The sequence below is a fragment of the Triturus cristatus genome, chromosome 5_1, assembly GCF_964204655.1.
Source record: "Triturus cristatus chromosome 5_1, aTriCri1.1, whole genome shotgun sequence".
NCBI classification, from domain to species: Eukaryota; Metazoa; Chordata; class Amphibia; order Caudata; family Salamandridae; genus Triturus; species Triturus cristatus.
The window spans coordinates 510,565,125-510,588,921 of record NC_140587.1 but is presented as its reverse complement, the minus strand read 5'-3'; the positions used below and the strand labels follow the sequence as shown (position 1 = coordinate 510,588,921).

Genomic DNA, 23,797 nt, shown 5'->3' with positions numbered 1-23,797 from the left:
CTCTGCTGATGACGTCAGATATTACATCACTGTATTTAGACACCTATTTACCCATGTCTTTTTCCATTAATCCTTAGCTATACATATATCACAAATATTTATTTTTCAGAAAGACACATATTTAATCAGTATTTTCTCACTTTAAACCAGCACTACAACTCCCAATATCCTCAGCACTGTCTTATATAAAGCAGCCCATCAGGGGGCGTGCTATCGATGGAGAGAAAAGGGAGGTTCGGCAGTGCACTTCATTCGCCAGAAGCCTCTGAAGAAGAGTTATCGAAACGCGTCAGGCAGGCATGTGACTGCTAAAGGTATCTGCGGAGGCATGTTTTCCATACCTTTGAATAAAGGCTGATGCTTGGAGCCTTCGTGGTGTTAGAGTGCTTCCTAAGTCTACGGACCCAAGCTAGAGCATATATATATATATATATATATATATATATTCTACATTCTACTGGCGATCCCCAGTAGTTAGGACCGAGTTTCCATAGGATATCTGAAAATTCTATTTTGAATAACTTTGGCGCCGGTTGACGAATCCTCGCGTAATTTTCAAAACTAATGGGGCGCTCCGTTCAGCTCCTACCCTGAAAGTATCGGGGTGATTCGTCAAGCGGGGGCCGAGGAAAAAGGGGGTCCCAAAACGCGTTTTCCCCATGCATTTTTCCATAGGACCAATTTGGCAGAGAGGTAGTAATCGGGTCAGGGAAGTGCCTTTTGCAGGTCTGGTGTCAATCTGTTCAGTAGTTCCTGAGAAAATAGCATTTAAAAACATATAAATATCTATAAGCGCGCACCGTGCGAGCACCCTAACGTGCGCGAGCGTAATTCTGATCGGTGGTTACATGTTAGTCAACGTTCGAATCGGTCGAAATCAGGAAGTGTCGGCCGCCATTTTGTTTGTTTTCAGTGCGAGAGTGAAAAAGGAAGGTGGCGAACGTGAAAAGGGGGCAGGGTAAAGAGTTCCTGACCCCCTAGCCTTTGTCAGGGGGTCCCTGAAGGACCCCGAAGGCAGACATTTTTTTTTAAATTTTTTTTTTTTTAAATCGCGGGGGTGCGCTCACGGTGAAAAACCAAAAAAGAAATTTTTTAATAAGTAGTTTATTGTAAAATAAATATATAAAAAAAATAATAATACATAAATAAATTAGCATTTAAAAAACCGTACAAATTCACTGAAAAAATAATAGGTTTCACACAGGTTATAGTTAGGAATTAGCATTTAAAAAACAAGTGAATATATATATATATATATATATATATATATATATATATATATATATATATATATATATATATATATATATATATATATATATATATATATATATATATATATTGCTATTTTATGTACCGTGGGACTCCCACTTCGACGGGGAATGATTCAAGCATGTCAATCTATGAAAGACACCAATACCGGAGAACCACAGTTTACAGGTAAGTAACTTTTGTTCTTACTGAAGGTAAGTAACTTTATCTTAACATTGAAAAACAACCATAAAAATTAAATCCTCAAATGCTCAGAGAAGCAACGTTTTTATAATGCTTGATTTAAGTTCTACACTCTTCATATATTTAAACCTTGTTCCAGATTTAGTATCTTAAAGTTTAATGGGATGGGTGAAATAATTGCTTCTCAGTTCCAACTCAAAAATAGCATAAAAGCCTTCTGCTAAACCTTCCTTTCTTAATGAAGCAATGGAGTTTGTGGTGTGTTCTCTCCAAAAGTAAGCATTTGTGCTTAGAAATTCAGTTTGTGCTGTCAAATAACCGAAAATATCCTGTACCTCGTCTATATGGCATTTCTCTACTTTATATAGCCTTTTTGCATTTGTTTAAATCCTAAAAATACATTTCTTTTTAGGAGACTCATCCTCATTGCTTATGAACAAGCTTAAGTGTCCCCATTGCAGTTACGTAGCCAAATATAGACGAACACTGAAGAGGCATTTGCTTATTCATACTGGCGTCCGATCATTTAGCTGTGACATCTGTGGGAAGTTATTTACAAGAAGAGAGCATGTGAAAAGGCATTCCTTGGTAAGTAGGTTGTGCACGTTCAAAGTAATACATTTCCAGTATTGAACTGGTTCAGTGATCACGTTTGTTTTGTGTCCATTATACAGAATTACCGAAATAGTGTGGCAGAGAGAAAAAGTGAAGTATTTTTTTCTCACTCAAGCCTTAACAGATCTGATCTTTTTCTGTTGTCATCTGCTGACTGAAGAGAAATGATATTGCCCAGGATCACACTGTCAATAGGACTGAGTTCCATTGTGCCCCATTGAAGGCTTGTGCGGAGCATTACCTGGCAACGTGCCTACACCTTTGCACACAACAGTCCAGTTGCTGCATCATTATGATGAATGAATGCTAGCTTTTTCTAATCTTGGATCAGCAATCAGGGCGGTGTCCATGTTGACGATGATGACGCCCTTCAAGTAATCCTCAGGATAATCTTGTGTCAAAGTTACATCAGTTTGATGATTTATGATATACTCCATAAATTATCTTGACTATTTTTATGATGCTGTGGTATGCTAATTCACCCACACGGTAGACTTTCTACGTAAACAATTCATTTTATAATGCTGGGTGCTGGTGAAGTTCAGGGCTGAAAGATGGACCAGAGACTCTCCATTCTCCTGAAAAGGCGTATTTAGCAATTAAGGATCATTATTGCTACTGTTGAGGAGATGGAGGACTCCACTTGACTGTGCTTCTCCTGTGTTACAGATAGAATGTGACCCCTGACCCTCCTCCCAATTGGAACACTATGAAATGCTGGCCTCTTTTCTTCTTTCCACGAGACACTTAGTTCCCGGATCGGCAGTGTTTTGCTTCCAGCTGTGACCTAAATAAAGTTAGAATTGTGGCCATGGAGGGGTATGTCATACGTCCTACGTCTCGTGCAGGCCCATTGTCGTTTTCCGTAGGTTGGCATGAGCACGTTGCAGACTGCCCTCTGCTTTGCGCACATCACTATACAAACCTATTTTGCTTTGTGCCACACTGTACTTTCACACATGACCTGTTGTTTTCGCATTCTGTTCTTTCTTGAGATTTAGTCTGAACACCGCAGATAAGGTCAAACAACAATGCTGCTTCTTATTCTGTTCTGGTCCGGCCTTAGCATTCAGACAAAAGACTCAGATGCAGCAGTTTTTTGGGAACACATACTTTTACCTCATAGGTGTGCACAGAACGGGAACAACACACTTGGAGAGGGATCTTTCCAGGGAAGAGATTGTGAATGCACCTAAGATGTAGAACCTTCATCTGTGCATGTTAAGGTACGGGGTCTACTACCAACACCCAGAGATCTTCTAATATATAGTCGCTGTGCTTCCATTGATGGGGAGCGGGATATAGGCTACCCTGTCTGATATGACAGATCGTTTTATGATCTATGGATTGCCTACTATGTTGAACGTATTTGTGTTTGGCATCTTCTTACTTATTGTGGCATGTACACTGCATACTAGAGCACGATAGGTGAAAATAAACATTTTAAACTTTACTCGTGTCTCTGTCAGATCTTATTGTTGACTTGTACGAGTGGATGAACGTCAGGGTGTGTCCAGTTACTGCAATTACTGAGCGGGTCGGGAGTGTTGTGTTCTGGGGTGTCTAATCACTTGTTCCTCTATGAGTGAGTAGGAAGGCAAGTGAGACACTATGGCTAGTCGGTCCCAACTCCTAGGCACTAAGGTGGTAGAATGACTGAGTCCTTGGTTACTAAGGTACTATGATCCCAAGCATAGTTCTGTGCCTATGCAGAATCCCTGCAACATGGCGACACCAACGTTTGGTCTGGTTCTCATTCACAGGATCCCTCAGTAGCACTTGTGCTTGTCCACAATATCCTCGCACTGTTGCCCGGAAAAGTCTGTGGTGGAAGGGCTTTGCCTCCGCAGTTATTAGGGACCACCTATTGCTGTAAGTTTTTCAAGCTTCAATTTCAAAAGTTTTTTTCTCCCACTTTGTACTACCATTTGGTTCCCTTTTTTCTTGCTAATGGCTCAACTGGATGCGAATCCGGCTCATTGCCGTGCAGCGGTTACTCAGCATTTGTTGCAGCATCATGTCCCCAATGAGGGGTCTCCAGTTGTTTTTGTAATCGAGGTGGACCGCTTCGAAGTGTTTGACTACTGGGTTGCATTTCCTGCTGTGAATGCGAATGATAATGCTTTTCATAACCACTGCCGCAGCAGTCCCAGCGGCTTGTCGCCCTTATGCGATTGTTGAAGTTCCTCTTGTGGCCTGGGAAACTAGATTTGGTTTAATGGCGCCGTACCACATCCTTTTGATACTGTTCGAAAATATAGATGGGGCCACCTGGCCTGTGTTGGCCGGTTTTACTCTGTACCCTAACTATGTCAACGCCAATTTGGCTGAAGTACGTTAATTATTTACTCCTGTTAGTCTTCTGTATAGACGCCTGATACAATTTGTTGCCCCTGCCTTTTTGGCAGCCCCTCCTGTACCTGCTCCGCACGTTGTTGCTCTTGTTATTACCCCGTGATTATTAAATCTTTCATGGGAAAGCGCCCTCAGAATCATGGAGACTATCACTTTTGGATTGCACAGAAAATTGATCAGCTTCATGCAGTCTTTCCTCTTACGGGTCCTATAGAGAAACAAGGTTCTCTTCCAGGAGATCCTCATCAATAGTCATAAGCATTAGAATATTCCCGCCCATGCGCGGGACCCCGGAAACACTACATTTTGCAGCGTGAATCTTTCTGGATTCACTATGCTGTGCATTATTCCGCGATCTTGTGGTTGGGTCCGGATTCGTAGTCTTTTCTTTGTTTTTTTTTTTTTTGTTTTTTTTTTTGTAGCCCAGGTGGGCGGCGACGACCACCATTTGGTGCACCTTCCGTGACGTCGTCGTGCTTCCTGCGGAAGTCCCACCTTTGGGGCGCCATCTTCAGATTCTTTTTTCCGCCGTTGGGTCTGGATCGTCAACGAGAAGCTCCAGAGTTACAACCGAAGAAAGAAGAAAGAAAAGCGAGTTTCGTCGACAAATACATCGGAGTTTCACAGGAAAGGAGGTTATTTCATCAGCAGCGCGAAGAAAGGAGGTTCAGCGCCCTTTTTTCTTCGACGACCTGGGAGAATGCGCACTCAGAGGCCCTGAGCGCAATGGACAAGACGCCATTCAAGTTCTGCCCAAACTGCCACCACAAATTCGCGCAGAAGGACCAGCATCCGGTCTGCAACCTCTGCCTACCGGTCGAACACCAGAGTAAGGACTGCAACGCCTGCTCAGCCTTCGCGCCGAAGACGCTCAGAGTGAGAGATCGGCAGAGAAGAGCCAACGCCAGCATGGATGGCAAGGGTAAGGCCCCGTCGCTCTATGATCTGGGCCTCTCCTCGGACGATGAGGACAACGTCGCCGGGACAGCCGAAAACTTCACGGTCGTAGAGACCGACAAGAAAAAAGAAGACGAGGTAAGAGAATCGTCGAGCGAAAAACAGAAAGTACCTCGAAAACAAGAGGGTGACTCGAAAAAATCTGAGTCTAAGTCCACGAAGGGAGCCCAGGCGCCGAAAATTTCGACGACCAAAGGGGGAACCATGGACAAGAGGCCGAGCGGATCCTTAGAGAAGGACTCCCTGGTGCCGAAAGACGCCGAAAGGCAAGGGTCGTCGAAGACAACCCAGGGAGCGGCCCGATCGACGCTGAAAGAACGGTCGACGTCGCCGCAAGTTTCGACGAAAAGATCCGCGGTCGACGCCGAAAGCATCTCCGAGATGGAGAAAAAGAAAAGGCGGCTCGAGGCCGAAATGGAGAACATCCTTCAAAGGAAGAAGGAGTTTGACGCCAAGATGAAGGAATTCAAGTTTCCAACGATTTCATCGGCGGACGTCGTCGAGGTCGAGGAAGAATTCGACACCGAGGGACTGATGAGGGATCTCGAAGAGGAAGACGAGACCTATTATGAAGAGGAAGCCGAGGAAGAAGACCAACAGTCGGTCTACGGCTCGGCACCATCGACCAGCCACGAGATGGAATGGCAGGATCTCGACACCGAGAACCCGGAGGAGTCCGTGGACACGTACCCTTCGAGGCCTTCGCCACCCGACGACATCGGGGTGTACAATATGGTGGTCAGGAGCGCAGCGACCGCCTTCGGCGTCAAACTCGACGAAGAGAAGCCGAAAGCCGATTTTCTCGTCGAGACCCTGCTCCCCATCCAGACAAGGAGCCAGTTCCTCCCCATGCTTCAAAGCGTGATGAATCAGGGGAGAGAAGCCTTCAAGGAACCAGCGACCTGCCGGTCGATCACTCCGAGGACTGAGAAGAAGTATAAGCACTCTTCCCTCGACCCCCCCTTACATCAAAGGTAGCGTGACCGCAGACTCCATCATAGCGTCCACGGCCAGGAGAAGGGCCAACGTACCAGCAACCTCGGGCCCACCACCTGATAAAGAGAGCAGGAGGATAGACCTCACAGGAAGAAAGGTCGAGAGGAACGCCGCTATGCACTGGCGCATGGCGAATTCCAATGCTCTCCTCAATAGACACCAGTACCAGCACTGGGACGAGATGGGAGAGCTAGTAAAGCATCTCCCCGAAGAATACCGCCAGAGAGCCTCACACCTAGTTGATGAAGGCAAAAACATCGCCAACTCCTGCATAAAGACGGCGTTGGACGGGGCAGAGACTTCAGCAAGACTCATGGCCATAGGGGTCACCGAGAGAAGGCATGCATGGTTAAGAATCTCGGGATTCAAACCGGAGGTGCAGAACAACATCCTTAGCACCCCCTTCAACGGAGAGACACTGTTCGGAGCAACAGTTGACGAGAAGCTCACCCAGCTAAAAAGAGATAACGAAACGGCGAGGTCCATGGGGGCCCTACAGCACAGGGGAATGAGGCGAGGCAACCCCTCAAGGAGACCCTACGGTAGGGGAGGAAACCAGCAGGGCCCGTCGCACCAGACGTTCCAGCAGGGTCAGCAGGGTGAAGGTCACGGATAGGGTCAGCAGAAGCAAAACTGGCAGTACCAGCCCCGGGGCCAGTCCTTTCGCGGGAGAGGGAACGGACGTGGCCAGAGAAGGAGAGGGGGGGAGCAGCCCTCATCAAAGTGACTCTGCACGCAGGAGGACGCCTACCCTCGACATGCCCCCAAGGGTGAGGCGCGAAACAGTAACATCGAGGGGGAGAGAAGGATCAGAAGCCTACGAGCATACAACACCAGTAGGCGGAAGGCTGAGACTCTACCTTCACGAGTGGCAGCGTATAACCACAGACAAGTGGATACTGAACATCATGCAGTACGGGTACTGCGTAGATTTGGAAAGGAAACCGCCAAACAGAAAGCCAAGGGGAAGGCAAAGATCGGACCAAGAACTGACCCTACTCAGAGAAGAAACACGGAAGCTTCTACAAAAGGGAGCCATAGAGCCAGTGCCGTTCAGAGAACGCAACAAGGGGGTCTACTCAAACTACTTCGTGGTCCCGAAGGTAGACGGGAGCCTCAGACCCATCCTAGACCTGCGATACTTAAACAAGTTCGTCAGAACGCAAAGGTTCAAGATGACTTCGCTGCAGGAGGTGCTGCCCCAAATAAGACACGGAGACTTCATGGTCACCGTGGACCTCAAGGATGCCTACCTGCACATCCCAGTAAACAGAAGACACAAGGGACTTCTAAGGTTCAACATCGACCAGGAACACTACCAGTTCACAACCCTGGCATTCGGATTAAAATCAGCACCAAGGGTTTTTACAAAATGCCTGTCGGCGGTCGCGGCCCACCTACGAAAGCAGGGGATACACGTCTACCCCTACTTAGACGACTGGCTGGTCAAGGCAAACTCGCGCGAAAAGTGCGCAGCGCACGCAAAACGCGTAACAGACACTCTCACGAACCTGGGGTTCTCAATCCACTGGGGGAAGTCGTCGATGGAACCGGAGCAGGTGAAGATTTTCCTGGGGGCAAAAATCAACTCCCTGAGCGGCACCGTGGTGCCCAGCGACAGGAGGACAGATGCCCTACTGAAGGAGACGCGGCTCTACCAGAAGGGGCGAGCTCTGACAGTGAGGGCGGTGAGCAAATTGATGGGGATGATGGCGTCGTGTATCCAGCTAGTGCCGAATGTACGCTTGCACATGAGACCATTCCAGGAATGGCTACAACAGCAATGGTCACAAGCAAACGGAAGTTGGGAGGATCTAGTGGTTGTTACGCACGCAGTGCAGGAGGAGATAACTTGGTGGAACAGAGACAACATGACAGCAGGGAGAAGCCTGACACCACCAAACCCAACAATGACCATTACCACGGACGCATCGCAAAAGGGATGGGGGGCACACATGGACAACCTCAGAGTGAGGGGTCTGTGGACTCCAGCAGATGCGGTTCGCCATATCAATTACCTCGAGTTGAAGACAATCCTACTAGCCCTGAAGGCATTCCAGAGGCACCTGTACAACCAGAGGGTGTTGGTTCAAACAGACAACACCACGGCAATGTTCTACATCAACAAGCAGGGGGGGACACAGTCGTTCCCTCTCTCCTCTCTGGCTCAGGAGATTTGGAGATGGGCCATACCTCTCAGGATAGATCTACTGGCAATTCACCTACCGGGGAAGGACAATGTGGAGGCAGACTGGCTAAGCAGGCAGACCTCTGCATCTCACGAGTGGGAGCTCAATGGCCAGGAAACGAGGAAGCTTTTCCGGAGATGGGGAACTCCCACAATAGACCTATTTGCAACACGCCAAAATGCAAAATGCCAAAGCTTCGCGTCCAGGGAACCAGATCAGCAATCCCAGGGGAATGCCCTATGGATAAGCTGGTCGAGGACATTTGCCTACGCCTTTCCACCGATACCCCTGTTGCACACAGTGCTCAACAAGTGCAGGACCAGCAACATGACTCTAATCCTAGTGGCCCCGCAGTGGGCGAGGCAGACATGGTTCTCACAAATTCAAGAAATGGCGCAAGGCAATCCGTACAGGTTCGAGAGGAGAAAAGACCTGCTCTCAATGCAAAACGGGGAGGTCCTGCACCCAGAGCCAGAGACCCTCAACCTGGCAGCATGGCTCCTGAAGACCTAGAGTTCGCACACCTAAGGTTGCCTCAGAGCACTATGCGAGTGCTACGGGAGGCAAGGAAACCAACTACAAGAAAATGCTACAGCGCAAAATGGAAAAGATTCACGGTGTGGTGCAGGAAAAAAGGCCTGCAAAACAGAATGACAAGAGACTCAACTGTGCTGAGGTACCTCACACACCTTCTAAAGAGTAACCTCTGCTCGAGCTCCCTAAGGGTACACCTAGCAGCGATCGTTGCCTACACCAGAGGTGAGAAGGGTACAAGTTTCTTCACCTCGCAGGTGGTGAAGAGATTCATGGAGGGAGCCAAAAGAATGGCCCCCCCCGAAAAGGTTGCCGCCGCCGGCATGGAATTTAAACGTGGTTCTGACGGAGCTCATGAAGGCGCCGTTTGAACCCATTCACAAGGCCACTCTGCAAATGTTGACGATGAAAACTGCCTTTCTAGTGGCCATAACCTCACTACGCAGGGTGAGCGAGCTTCAAGCACTAACGCTACAGGAACCCTACATTCAAATTCACAAAGACAGGGTAGTCCTGAGGACGGACCCACACTTCATGCCCAAGGTAGTGTCGGCGTTCCACATGAATCAGAGTATCCAGATACCAAGTTTCTTCCAAAACCCGACTACAAACGCAGAAAGGGCACTGCACACCCTCGATGCCAGAAGAGCGGTGATGCACTACATTGAAAGAACCAAGGAACTCAGGAAGTCGAAGCAGCTGTTTGTGTCCTTTGCTACTAGCTTCATGGGTAGACCAGTGACCAAGGGCACCATCGCTAGGTGGATTGCCCTCACTATTCAATTCTGTCACAAACAGGCTGGACAGGAGCTAGCGGAGGGGCCCCAGGCACACTCCACAAGGAAGAAGGGGGCCACCGTTGCCTTCCTGGCAAACACGCCCATACAAGACATTTGTCTCGCTGCAACTTGGGCATCTGTGCACACGTTCACAAAACACTACTGCGTGGACATTCAGATGAATAAGGAAGCACAGGTCGGACAGAAGGTGCTACAACACATTTTCAACGACCAATGCTCATCTTCCACCCAGCCACCACAAAATTAGGAAAACCGCTACAAAGTCTATGCACAGCATAGTGAATCCAGAAAGATTCACGCTGCAAAACGAAAAGTTTCTTACCTGTCGGTGTAGTTTTGCAGCTTGAAGATCTTTCTGGATTCACTAGCGAACCCACCCACCTCCGCCAGGAAGATGAGGCTGGAGGAAGAGGGGGTGAAATGGAAAAGATCAAAGAAATGGAAACGTTCAGAAAATGGACAAAAGGATTAAGCAATCGCCTAGGGTAAAAAAAAAAAAAGAGGGAAAAAAGAACCCGAAGATGGCGCCCCAAAGGTGGGACTTCCGCAGGAAGCACGACGACGTCACGGAAGGTGCACCAAATGGTGGTCGTCGCCGCCTACCTGGGCTACAAAAAAAACAACAAAGAGAAGACTACGAATCCGGACCCAACCACAAGATCGCGGAATAATGCACAGCATAGTGAATCCAGAAAGATCTTCAAGCTGCAAAACTACACCGACAGGTAAGAAACTTTTCGTTATATGTGCCCCACATATATATATATATATATATATATATATATATATATATCCATCCTACTGGCGGTCGCCAGTAGGTAGTTATAGTTAGGACCCTGTTTCCATAGGAAATCCGCAACATTCTATTTTGAATAACTTTGGCGCTGGTTGACGAATCCTCGTGAAATTTTTCAAAACTAATGGGGCGCTACGCTCCGCTCCTACCCTGAAAGTCTCGGGGTGATTCGTCAAGCGGGGGCTGAGAAAAAAAGGGGGGTCCCAAAACGCGTTTTCCCCATGCATTTTTCCATAGGACCTTTAGACACAGCTACAGCCCGAACGGCTGAACAGAATTACTTGTAATTTGGCAGAGAGGTAGCCATAAGGTCAAGGAAGTGCCTTTTAGAGGTCTGGTGTAAATCTGTTCAGTAGTTCCTGAGAAAATAGCATTTAAATCAATATATATATCTGTGGCAGCGCTCCGTGCGCTTACCGTGCGCTTACGGTAAGCTTACCGTACGCGTACGGTGCCGTGCGCGAGCGCGTTTCTGATTGGTTGTTAGATCAAAGTAAACATTCAAATCGGTCGAAACCAGGAAGTGTCGGTCGCCATTTTCTCTCTCGCACTCTGAGGGGGGGAGGAAAAACAAAGTTGGATAACATGAAAAGGGGCAGGCTAGACAGCTCCTAACGACCTAGCCTTGGTTAGGGTGTCCCAGAAGGACCCTCAAGGCCAAAAATTATTATTATTTTTTTTTTAAAAACGCCAAATGCGCTTACCGTAAAAAATTAATTAAAAAAAAATCCACATCTTCTTCCCTCCCCCCCCCCCCCCCCCCCCGTGTGCATGGCATACTAATCACCTGAACATTTAATAGATAACTTTTCACAACGAAGCGCATAATATGTCCTCCATGTGCGCACGGTACGAACGGCGTAAAGTAACTTAGCATTTAAAAAACCGTACAAATTCACTGAAAAAACCATAGGTTTTACACACGTTATAGTTAGGAATTAGCATTTAAAAAACCTTGCAAATTCACTGAAAAAACCATAGGTTTCACACAAGTTATAGTTAGCTGTACATTTCACTCGTAAAAAACCAATGAAATTCCACGTTATAGTTAGTGCAGGCAACTATAACTCACGCGACCGCAATCCTCTGCTGATGCTAATACTGTATTTAGACACTTATTTGCCCATGTCTTCTTCCATTAAATTTTAGCTATACATATATTACAAATATTTTTTTTTCATAAAGACACATGTCATCAGCAGAGGATTGCGGTCGCGTGAGTTATAGTTGCCTGCACTAACTATAACGTGGAATTTCATTGGTTTTTTACGAGTGAAATGTACAGCTAACTATAACTTGTGTGAAACCTATGGTTTTTTCAGTGAATATATATATATATATATATATATATATTATCTACTGGCGGTCGCCAGTAGATAGTTATAGTTAGGACCGTGTTTCCATAGGAAATCCGCAACATTCTATTTGGAATAACTTTGGCGCCGGTTGACGAATCCTCGCGAAATTTTCAAAATAGGTGGGGCGCTCCGCTCCGCTCCGCTCCTACCCTGAAAGTCTCGGGGGGATTCGTCAAGCGGGGGCTGAGAAAAAAGGGGGGTCCCAAAACGCGTTTTCCCCATGCATTTTCCCATAGGACCTTTAGTCCGAGCTACAGCCCGAACGGCTGAACAGAATTACTTGAAATTTGGCAGAGAGGTAGTCCTCAGGTCAGAGATGTGCCTTTTGCAGGTCTGATGTAAATCTGTTCAGTAGGTCCTGAGAAAATAGCATTTAAATCAATATATATATATCTGTAAGCGCGCTCCGTGCGCTTACGGTAAGCTTACCGTACGCGTACGGTGCCGTGCGCGAGCTCAGTTCTGATTGGTGGTTACATGACTGTAAACATTCGAATCGGTCGAAATCAGAAAGTGTCGGCCGCCATTTTCTGTCTCTCGCACTGAAAAACAAAGGTGGATAACGTGAAAAGGGGGCAACGGAGAGAGTTGCAGACCCCCTAGCGTTTGTCAGGGCGTCCACGAAGGACCAAAAAGTACGAAAAATACATTTAATAATTTTTTTTAAAAATCGCCGAGTGCGCGTACGGTAAGCTTACCGTACGCGCACGGCAAAAAAAAAAAAAAAAAACGAAATAACAATCACATTTATTAAATAAATTGAAGGACCCGCAAGGGAAAAAAAAAATTGTTACTGTGTAAAAAAAAGGCGAGGCGCGCACGGTATGAACTGCGCAACGTGGGCGCTCGGTGTGTGAAGCGTACCCAGTGCCCACAGCGCGCGCACGGCGCACGAAGCGCACCGTGCGCGCAGGGTGTGCGCACGGTGAAAAACCAGAAGAAAAAAAAATAAATAAATACATAACTTAGCATTTAAAAAACCATACAAATTCACTGAATAAACCATAGGTTTCACACACGTTATAGTTAGGAATTAGCATTTAAAAAACCTTGCAAATTCACTTAAAAAACCATAGGTTTCACACATGTTATAGTTAGCTGTACATTTCACTCGTAAAAAACCAATGAAATTCCACGTTATAGTTAGATCAGGTAACTATAACTTGCGCGACCGCAATCCACAATGTGTCATTTCAGATGTCATCATTGATGTGATGAGTGATGTCACTGACCATGTCATGAGTGATGTAATATGTGACGTCATCAGCAGTTTATTGTGGGCGCGCAAGTTATAGTTACCTGATCTAACTATAACGTGGAATTTCATTGTTTTTTTACGAGTGAAATGTACAGCTAACTATAACATGTGTGAAACCTATGGTTTTTTAAGTGAATATATTACCTACTGGCGGTCGCCAGTAGGTAGTTATAGTTAGGACCCTGTTTCCATAGGAAATCCGCAACATTCTATTTTGAATAACTTTGGCGCCGGTCGACGAATCCTCGCGAATTTCTCAAAATAGGTGGGGCGCTACGCTCCGCTCCTACCCTGAAAGTCTCGGGGGGATTCGTCAAGCGGGGGCTGAGATAAAAGGGGGGTCCCAAAACGCGTTTTTCCCATGCATTTTTCCATAGGACCTTTAGAACAGAATTACTAGAAATTTGGCAGAGAGGTAGTCCTCAGGTCAAGGAAGTGCCTTTTGTAGGTTTGGTGTAAATCTGTTCAGTAGATTCTGAGAAAATAGCCTTTAAATCAATATATATATCTGAGCCAGCTTACGGTACGCTTACCGTAAGGTTACCGTACGCGTACGGTGGCGTGCGCGAGCGCGATTCTGATTGGCTGTTACATCTAAGTAAACATTCGAATCGGTCGAAACCAGGAAGCGGCGGCCGCCATTTTCTCTCTCGCACTCTGAGGGGGGGGCTGTAAATAAAGGTAAAAAACATATAAAGGGGCTGTTTAGACAGCGCCCATGCACATAGCCATGTTAGTTGAGTCCTCAAAGATCCCCCAAGGCCAAAAACGGTAAATTTTTATTTTTTGAAAATTTCGCCGATTCCGCTTACCGTACGCGTACGGTGCGCTTACGCTAAAAATTTTAATAAAAAAAAAAAAACACTCTCTGTGCATGGCATATTATTGTCATCACTTACAAATTAAATTTAACAGATTACCTATCACAAGGAAGCGCATAATATGTCCTCCATGTGCGCACGGTGCGTAACGTGGGCACGCGGTGCGCGTAGCGCACTGCGTGCCCACCTTGCGTGTACGGCACTAACTGCGTAAAGTGGGCGCGCGGTGCGCGATGCGCACCGCGTGCTCACTGTGCGCGCACGGTGCGCGAAGCGCACCGTGCACGTACGGAACGAACTGCGTTAAGTGGGCGTGCACGCCACGAATGGCGTAAAGTAACTTAGCATTTAAAAAACCGTACAAATTCACTGAAAAAACCATAGGTTTCACACACGTTATAGTTAGGAATTAGCATTTAAAAAACCTTGCAAATTCACTGAAAAAACCATAGGTTTCAGACATGTTATAGTTAGCGGAAATTTTACTGATAAAAAACCAATGAAATTCCCCCGTTATAGTTAGTGCAGGCAACTATAACTCACGCGACCGCAATCTTCTGCTGATGACATATGTGTCTTTATGAAAAAAAAATATTTGTAATATATGTATAGCTAAAAATTTATGGAAGAAGACATGGGCAAATAAGTGTCTAATACAGTATTAGCATCAGCAGAGGATTGCGGTCGCGTGAGTTATAGTTGCCTGCACTAACTATAACGGGGGAATTTCATTGTTTTTTTATCAGTAAAATTTCCGCTAACTATAACATGTCTGAAACCTATGGTTTTTTCAGTGAATATATATATATATATATATATATATATATATATATATAAGCAATTGCAGCCTAATTAACACCAGAGCTGAATCATGCTGTAAGGAATTTCCACTATACATTAAAAACATGCATTAGAAAAAGGAGAAACAACAATAAAAATTGTTTAGAAACTGTTTTAATGCTCAGCAAACAGTAGACATTCTCATAAACCACTGAAAGCATAGGATGCTCCCAGGCTGCATTGCAAATACCCAGTCTAACAAGACTGGAAAGCTAACCTGTAGCTGCATAGTGTATCGTGTATCGACTGTCAGGCCTTGACCTCGAAGGCTAGGCGGGAGCGGTCCCGTAAGCTTCTCGAGCTTCGACACTCGGCTCCGCGCCGTTCAAGGTCCCAGTCCAGGAGGAGGTCGAAGGACCGGTCGCAGAGCCACAGCCACCATCAACGCTCGTCGGGCTCGAAGTCTTCGGGTAAGTCGAAGCACTCAAAGAAGCCCAAGAGGCGAGACCGCTCTTCGGACTCCCCTTGCCGGTCGTGCGACTCGGTTGAGGGTCAGGGTGGTCCCACCCCGCAGTTCCATCGGAGCCGCGTCCGTCCCCATACCCGCCGGTCCCTGGGACTGACGCGACTCCGGTGGAGATCAGTGCCTTCCTCTCGGCCATGAGGGTCCTGGCTCCACCGTCGACGCCTGCCGGCGCGCCTTCGGGCCCCGCAGGCTCGACTGGGTGACCTCGCGAGCCGGCGGCTCCAGCCCCGGCGCCGTCGACGACTTCGGTCCCGACGCTGCAGGTCCCCGAGGGATCCAGGTCTGGATCTCTGCTGGCGCCGGTCGACCTCACGACGCCTCCTCCACCGGCGCCGACACCGGTTCCACCTCCAGCGCCGTCTCCGGACGACGCCGTTTCCCGGTTCAGCCCCGGTCAGGGCCCTGCGCCGTCCGACGCCGCATCCGACGCCGATGGATGAACATTTCATCTACCGCCCGGCTCCGATTATTCCCCCTGTTTATCAGGAATCGGATGACGGGGGCGACTGGGAGGGGTCTGAGGACCCTATGGGCAGGCAGGCCAATTTATCACAGGACTGGGCGGACGAACTGGGGGATGCCAGTGGTCTGGACACCTCCCCAGACACTGGTTTCATCTCTCCTCCGACTGTGGCCTCAGAGGAAGGTGCAGCTTTTTCAGTGGTGCTGCGCAAGGCGGCCGACGCCCTTGGGCTGGAGTTGGCTGTTGTGGCCGTGATGACTGAAGTGCTTCAACCATCAGCAAGCTCCTTGGAGCCTCTGCTGCAGTTCAATGAGGCACTAGTGGACGTTCTGCAGGGCACCTGGTCCAAGCCCTCCACAGGATCGGAACGTGGTTCGGCGCCACCGCCCCGCTCCAGGTGACCCCAGTTTTCTGTCCCAACACCCCACGCCCGAGAGTCTGGTTATCCAGGCCTCTACTTCCCAATCCTCCTTCCCGTCCGCTCCTCCGGATCGGGAATCCAAGAGGCTGGAACAGTTCAGAAAGAAGCTGTTCTCTTCCCCTAGTTTGGGCCTGTGGTCTTTGAATACCGCTTGCCTCTTGGACCGTTATTCCCACTCTCTGTGGGATACAGTGGAGGCCGTGCTGCCCCTGTGTCCGGAGGAGGCCCGGACACGGCTCGCAAAGGCTCTCGCCGACGGGCGAAATGCAGCACGACATGCTATACTATGTGGACTAGACACTACGGACTCGCTGGGTAGGGCGATGTCAACCACGGTGGTGCTCCGTCGCCATGCCTGGCTGCGATCCACGTCTTTCTCGGGGGATGTCCAGAGTACCCTCATGGATATGCCCTTTGATGGCACTCGCCTTTTTGGCGAGAAGGTGGATAGTGCGCTGGCGCGCTTCAAGGACTTCCGGGCTACGGCTAAGTCCTTGGGCTTCTCGGCCCCGCTACCGCAAACTTCCGCCCCTTTCGTGGCCAAGGAAGGGGCGCCCCCTCGCATCCGCCTAGCCACCGGCCGCAGACTCAACCTGCACGTGGGCGTGGATTCCGCCGAGGCGGCACCGGGGGACAACGTGCCGATCAGTCCACATCCACCCCGGCAGCATCCGCCTCAAAGCCCTCCTAGTCCGAGCTTTTCAGGCACATTCCACGCCAGTGGGCGGCAGAGTTCGCCATCACCTGCTCCACTGTCGTTCCATCACTTCGGACAGGTGGGTGCTGCAAATCGTCCGAAGGGGCTACTCCCTCCCCTTCGAGACGACCCCTCCAGCCTGCCACCGCAGTACCACTGTATGTCGGGGATCACTTGAATCTTCTGCGGGAGCAAGTTGCGACCCTCTTGGCCAAAGGGGCAGTCGAGCGCGTTCCTGGTCCAGAAGTAGGTCGTGGTTGCTATTCCCACTACTTTATGGTTCCCAAGAAGGGCAAAGGGGGCCTACGCCCTATCTTGGACCTCAGGAGCGTCAACGCCTTCCTTCTGAAGGAGAGGTTCAAGATGCTCAACTTAGCTCAGGTTCTGGCTGCCCTAGACCCTGGAGACTGGATGGTAGTGTTGGACTTGCAGGACGCTTATTTCCACATCCCCGTCCTGCAGGCCCACCGACGTTACCTGCGGTTCACGGTGGGTCAGGGGCATTTTCAGTTCACCGTGCTCCCCTTCGGCCTCACCAGTGCCCCTCGGGTGTTCACGAAAGTGATGGCGGTGGTCGCAGCTCATCTGCACAGATCAGGGGTTCCAGTCATCCCCTATCTCGACGACTGGCTGTTGAAGGCGGGCTCGCCCCAGCAGGTCGTCTCCCACCTCCAGACTACGGCCCACCTCCTGCATTTGCTGGGGTTCTCCATCAAAGTGCCGAAGTCGCATATGAGTCCCTCCCAGAAGCTCCTTTTCATCGGGGCGGTTCTGGAATCTGCGCAGTTCCGGGCTTATCCTCCGGAGCAGCGGGTCCGGGATATTCAGGCTCTGATTCCCATCTTTCAGCCTCTATCCCGGGTTTCGGTCAGGTTGGTGCTGCGGCTTCTGGGTCTGATGGCCTCCTGCATCCTGTTAGTGCATCACGCCAGATGGCGAATGCGGGCTCTGCAGTGGGACCTGAAGTTTCAGTGGGCCCAGCATCGGGGCAACCTGTCCGACCATGTCTTGATCTCAGAGGGCACTGCAAAGCAGTTGCAGTGGTGGCTTACGATTGGGTCAGCGGCAGATCCCTCTCCCTACCCCACCCGAAGCACGTAGTGGTGACGGATGCGTCCCTCCTGGGATGGGGAGGCCACATGGGGGAAGCGGAGATCAGAGGACTCTGGTCTCCTGCGGAGTCTCGGCTCCATTTCAACCTTTTGGAGCTGAGAGCGATCCGACTTGCACTGAAGGCATTCCTTCCCGTTGTCTGGGGAAGTGTGGTGCAAGTGTTCACGGACAACACAATCGCCATGTGGTATTGCAACAAACAGGGCGGGGTGGGGTCGTGGACCATTTGTCAGGAGGCTCTGCGCCTCTGGACATGGCTGGAACATCAGGGCATCACCCTGGTGGTTCAACATCTGGCGGGCTCTCTGAACGCCAAAGCAGACGAACTCAGCCGCCAGTGCATGATGGATCACGAATGGCGTCTAAACTCCGAAGTGGCGCAAGGCCTCTTTAGGCAGTGGGGTGAGCCTTGGTTAGATCTATTCGCCATCGAAGAGAACGCGCAATGTCAGCGGTTCTGCGCGTTGGAATTTCCAAGGCGGCACTCGCTCGGCGACGCTTTTCGTCACGAGTGGAGTTGCGGTCTGTTGTACGCCTTTCCGCCTATACCACTGCTGCCCAGAGTGCTGAAGAAGATCAGGCGCGACCGGGCCCAAGTCATCTTGGTGGCTCCGGACTGGGCTCGAAGGTACTGGTATCCCGAGCTACTCAGTATGTTGACCGATCCTCCTATACGTCTGCCCCTTCGGGAGGATCTTCTGTCGCAGCAGCAGGGGACGGTCCTCCACCCGAACCTGTCCAGCCTCCACCTCCATGCGTGGAGATTGAGTGGCGGCAGTTGATGCCATTTGACTTGCCTCCTGAAGTCTGTGATATCATTCTGGCAGCCAGGCGTCCCTCCACAAAGACGGTATACGCCTGCCGGTGGATCAAATTTGTGGCATGGTGCACAGCAAAGGCTGTGGATCCCCTTTCAGCCCCTCTTTCTGAGGTTCTCCTCTGTTCGAGGCATATGAGCTGCAGATTGTACACTTAGCATAGATCGCCATCTGGTGTTGGGCCCGGATGTTTGCAGTTTGTTTTTCTTCTTGGACAGTCTTTGGAAGTCACGAGTTCGGTGACTCCTCCTTCGGTCCGTACTGCGCATGGGCTTCGGCTCCATCCTCAGATTGTTTTTTTCCGCCATCGGGCTCGGATGTGATACTTCGTGCTCCGGCTTCGAACTTCTACGGTTCCAGCCTCGACGGAAAATCCTCGTTTCTTCATCATCATCTTCATCTCTCGAAGCACTTTCTCCATCCCGTACATCGGCACCGGCCTTCGGGCCCTCCTCGACTCCGGTCCCGGCCGATGGAAAGGACTCAGTTCAAAAAGTGCCCAAAATATGGGTCTAAATTTCCCCACACCGACCTCCATCAGGTGTGTAATCTTTGCCTCTCTCCAGAACACGAGGCCAGAGACTGCCCCGCCTGTAAGTCTTTTCGATCGAAGAAGACCATCCGAGATCGAAGAGCTCGACGCACCATGGCGCACTCATCGTCTGCAGCTCCACCGGACATCTTCGGAGACGGCGCCGAAGCTTCGGGGCAAATACACACCGAGCAGGAGGAAGACGTCGTCAGCGCTTCCGAGGCCGACGACTCCGACGTGGAGGACATCACACCGGCGCAGCGGGTCGTGAGTACTGTGCCCCCTCTCACCCCCGCGCCCAAAACCAAAGAGACTCAGGTTACACCCTCGCCTGCTGGCCTGGGCAAAACCAAGACCAAAGCTTCTGTCACCCCACCTTCGGGCCCGGTGTCGAAGCCTCCAAAGTCTCACGGCAGCTCGGGATCGAGCTAGCCGACGCCCGGTGCCGAAAAACAGCATCCGGCACCGAAGAAAGTAATATCCAGCTCGACTCCGAAGCCACCGGTGCCGAAGCCTGGACTCTCGGCGCCGACCAAACACAAACACAAATCAGTCGGCACCGACGCTCCGGCGCCGAAAACTCCCTCGACGCCGAAAAAACCGGAGACCCCAAAAAAGCATGGCGCACAGAAACCATCGAAGCCCTCGGTTCCGAAATCATCGGTGCCGACGGACGATTCGGCACCATTGGCTCTGTTTACACCAGACCCTTTACAAAAGACTCTGTCCAAAGATCCAAAGACTGGGCTATTGACTTTAATCATCAAGAAAAGACGCCTTGATACTCCGGCTCCTCCTCCACCGCCCAAACGGAAGGACTCTGCTACTTCTCCCCTCAGAGTGCCCTCCCCACTACCTCCTCCCCTGCCTCCTCCACCCCCTCCCCCTCCCAGGTCTCCGACCCCGTCCCCAGATCCGGACGACGGGGACCCGGACAATTACCCGGCGGACGCCCCAATGGATCCCACTCCACCGGGGACCCCAGACCCATGGGAGGATTACAATAACCCTGATATACCCGATATGCCTCAGGACGACCTATACCCATCCAGGCCGTCTCCTCCAGAGGACTCCTTAGGGTTTCATCATTTAGTGCAGAGAGCAGCACACTACCATGGGGTGGACATGCACAGTGAACCAGTGGAAGACGACTTCTTACTGGACACATTTGGCATACAGGACAAATCCACATCTATTTTACCCATGCTTAAGGGTGTCACCAAGCATGCCGCAGAGGTGTTCAAAGACCCTGTCAGGGCCAGGGTACTAAACCCTAGAATAGAGAAAAAGTACAAGGCGGCACCCACAGACCCTGCATACATTAAGGGCCCTGCTCCCTTAGATTCCCTAGTTGTCTCTACAGCTAGAAAGCGGGCTAACTCCCAGTCCTCAGGAGAAGCCCCACCGCCAGACAAGGAATCCAAACTCCTAGACACGTCTGGCAAACGCACCGCATCTCAAGCTGCAAACATGTGGCGCATTGCAAACACACAAGCGCTACTTGCGCGCTATGACAGAGCACACTACGACGAACTTGAGGCTCTTATGCAGCACCTTCCCGAGAAACACAAGCGTAGGGCTCATGAACTAATACAGGAGGGTAAACTAATTACAAACACCTCCATTAAGTGTGCCCTCGATGCAGCCGACACTGCTTCTAGAGCCATAAATACCAGTGTCCTGCTTCGTCGCCATGCCTGGCTCAGGATCTCAGGGTTCAAGCCTGAAGTCCAGGCGTCCATACTCAATCACCCCTTTGACCAACAAACTCTCTTTGGGCCAAAGGTAGACGAAGCGTTGGAAAAGATGAAAAATGACACAGACACAGCAAAGTCTATGGGGGCACTCCAAACACAAGCCTCTAAACGTTCCTTTCGACGCTCCTCCTTTCGTGGCACAGGCAGAGGCTTCTCCACCAATAGCGCCTCTACCTCCTACAAGTCCCCTCCTCAAAATACCTTTTCAAAGGGCAACCAAAGGGGTGGTTACAGAGGCAACAACAATAAGGGCAGGGGCAAAACTAACACCACCCGTTCTGCCACCCCGCCCACACAATGACTTCCCTCCGCTCCCCCCAGACCATCCCACTCCGGTCGGGGGCAGACTACAAAACTTTATCCACGCATGGGAGTCCATAACATCGGACAAATGGGTGACCCAAATCATTCGGTCAGGGTACTGTCTCGAGCTAACATCTACCCCACCCAATATCCCACCAAGGCACCGTCCAATGTCTCAAGAACATTCCACACTGCTCAAACAGGAGGTACTCTCCCTCCTCCAAAAACACGCTATAGAGCAGGTCCCCGTCAATCAGCAAAATCTAGGGGTTTACTCCCTATATTTCTTAATACCAAAGAAAGACGGGACCCTCAGGCCCATTCTGGACCTCCGGCCTCTAAATGCCTACATACATTCAGACCATTTCCACATGGTCACCCTACAACAAGTTCTCCCGCTCCTCTGTCAGGGAGACTTTCTCACAACCTTGGATCTGAAAGACGCATACTTTCACATTCCAATACACCCCTCTCACAGGAAATACCTCAGGTTCGTGGTGGACGGGCAACATTACCAATTCACGGTTCTCCCCTTCGGGGTCACCACCGCACCACGGGTGTTTACCAAATGCCTAGCGGTAGTAGCAGCACACCTCAGACGTCAACATATTCACGTCTTCCCTTACTTACACGACTGGCTGATAAAAGCCGCGTCCTACCACCAATGTGTGCAACATACAAACAGCACCATCCAACTGCTCCACCAGCTAGGCTTCACGGTGAACTACCAAAAGTCCCACCTCATACCATCTCACACAAAGCAATAAATCGGGGCCACTATAGACACCTCCAAAGGTATTGCCTATCCAAACTCAGCCAGAATCACAAGCATTCAAGCCTTACGCAAAACATTCCTTCCCCAACACTCTCTTCCAGCAAGAGTGTTTATGAAGCTCTTTAGGAATGATGGCGTCTTGCATCTTCATAGTGCCCCATGCAAGACTCCACATGCGTCCACTTCAAGAGTGCCTAGCACAACAGTGGAACCAGGCCCAGGGTCAGCTGACGGATCTGGTGTTGGTGGACGGCCGCACACATCACTCTCTGCAGTGGTGGAACACCACAAACCTTTCCAAAGGGCGGCCGTTCCTGGACCCGGTTCCTCAGGTGATTCTAACAGCGGACGCATCACTCTCCGGCTGGGGAGCGCACCTCCTACACCTCACAATGCAAGGTCTATGGACGCCACAGCAAAAATCGCTCCACATCAACCATCTGGAGCTCTTGGCGATCTTTCTAGCCCTAAAATCTTTCCAAAAACAGATTTCGGGCAAAGCAGTCCTCATTCGCACAGACAACATGACTGCAATGTATTATATCCAAAAACAGGGGGGGGGGACACTCTCCCCAGCTCTCCCGCTTAGCCCAGAGCATATGGAGATGGGCAATTCCCCAAAACATCTTTCTCCTGGCACAGCACGTTCCAGGCGTAAAAAACACCATGGCAGATCTGCTCAGCAGACAAACGCAACAACTACACGAATGGGAACTGCATCCACAAGTTCTTCACCCATTCTTCCAACAGTGGGGGCATCCTCAGATAGACCTCTTCGCCACCCACGAAAACAAAAAATGCCCAAGCTTCGCCGCCAGATACCCACACCCATTGTCCAAGGGCAATGCGATATGGATGAACTGGTCAGGCAGATTTGCATACGCCTTTCCACCTCTCCCACTAATTCCATTAGTGGTAAGGAAGCTACAACAACACTCCCTCACACTCATTCTAGTAGCTCCGACGTGGGCCAGGCAGCCGTGGTACACCACGCTACTACAACTGTCAGTGGTACCACATCAAAAACTGCACCTATCCCCATGCCTCCTAACCCAGAACCATGGAGAAATCAGGCACCCGGACCCAGCTCAGCTCAACCTGGCGATCTGGCTCCTGAAATCTTAGAATTCGGATACCTTAACCTTCCCCCTGATTGCATGAACATCATCATGGAAGCCAGACGTCCTACCACTAGAGCATGCTATGCCGCAAAGTGGAAAAGATTTGTAATTTACTGCCGTAACAATACAATCAACCCTTTAGATGCATCCATACAGCACATTATATGCTATCTGCTCCATCTTCACAGGTGTAACCTGGCATATTCATCCATACGCCTACACCTAGCAGCGATCGCTGCTTATCTACAAAACAGACAGCATTTATCACTCTTCAGAGTGCCCGCTATTAAAGCCTTTATGGAAGGCCTTAAACGAGTAATTCCTCCCAGGGCACCACCTTCCCCTGTATGGAATCTA

General features: G+C 49.8%; 1 protein-coding gene across 1 annotated transcript in view; it reads left to right on the top strand.

Annotated features, from left to right (window-relative positions):
* ZBTB10 (zinc finger and BTB domain containing 10) overlaps positions 1 to 23,797 on the top strand; it is a 480,238-nt gene that overhangs the window by 369,937 nt on the left and 86,504 nt on the right. Inside the window, exon 5 of the mRNA XM_085605374.1 lies at positions 1,868 to 2,043. Within this exon, the coding sequence (XP_085461500.1) occupies positions 1,868 to 2,043 (176 nt within the window). The remainder of the gene's footprint in view (positions 1 to 1,867; positions 2,044 to 23,797) is intronic.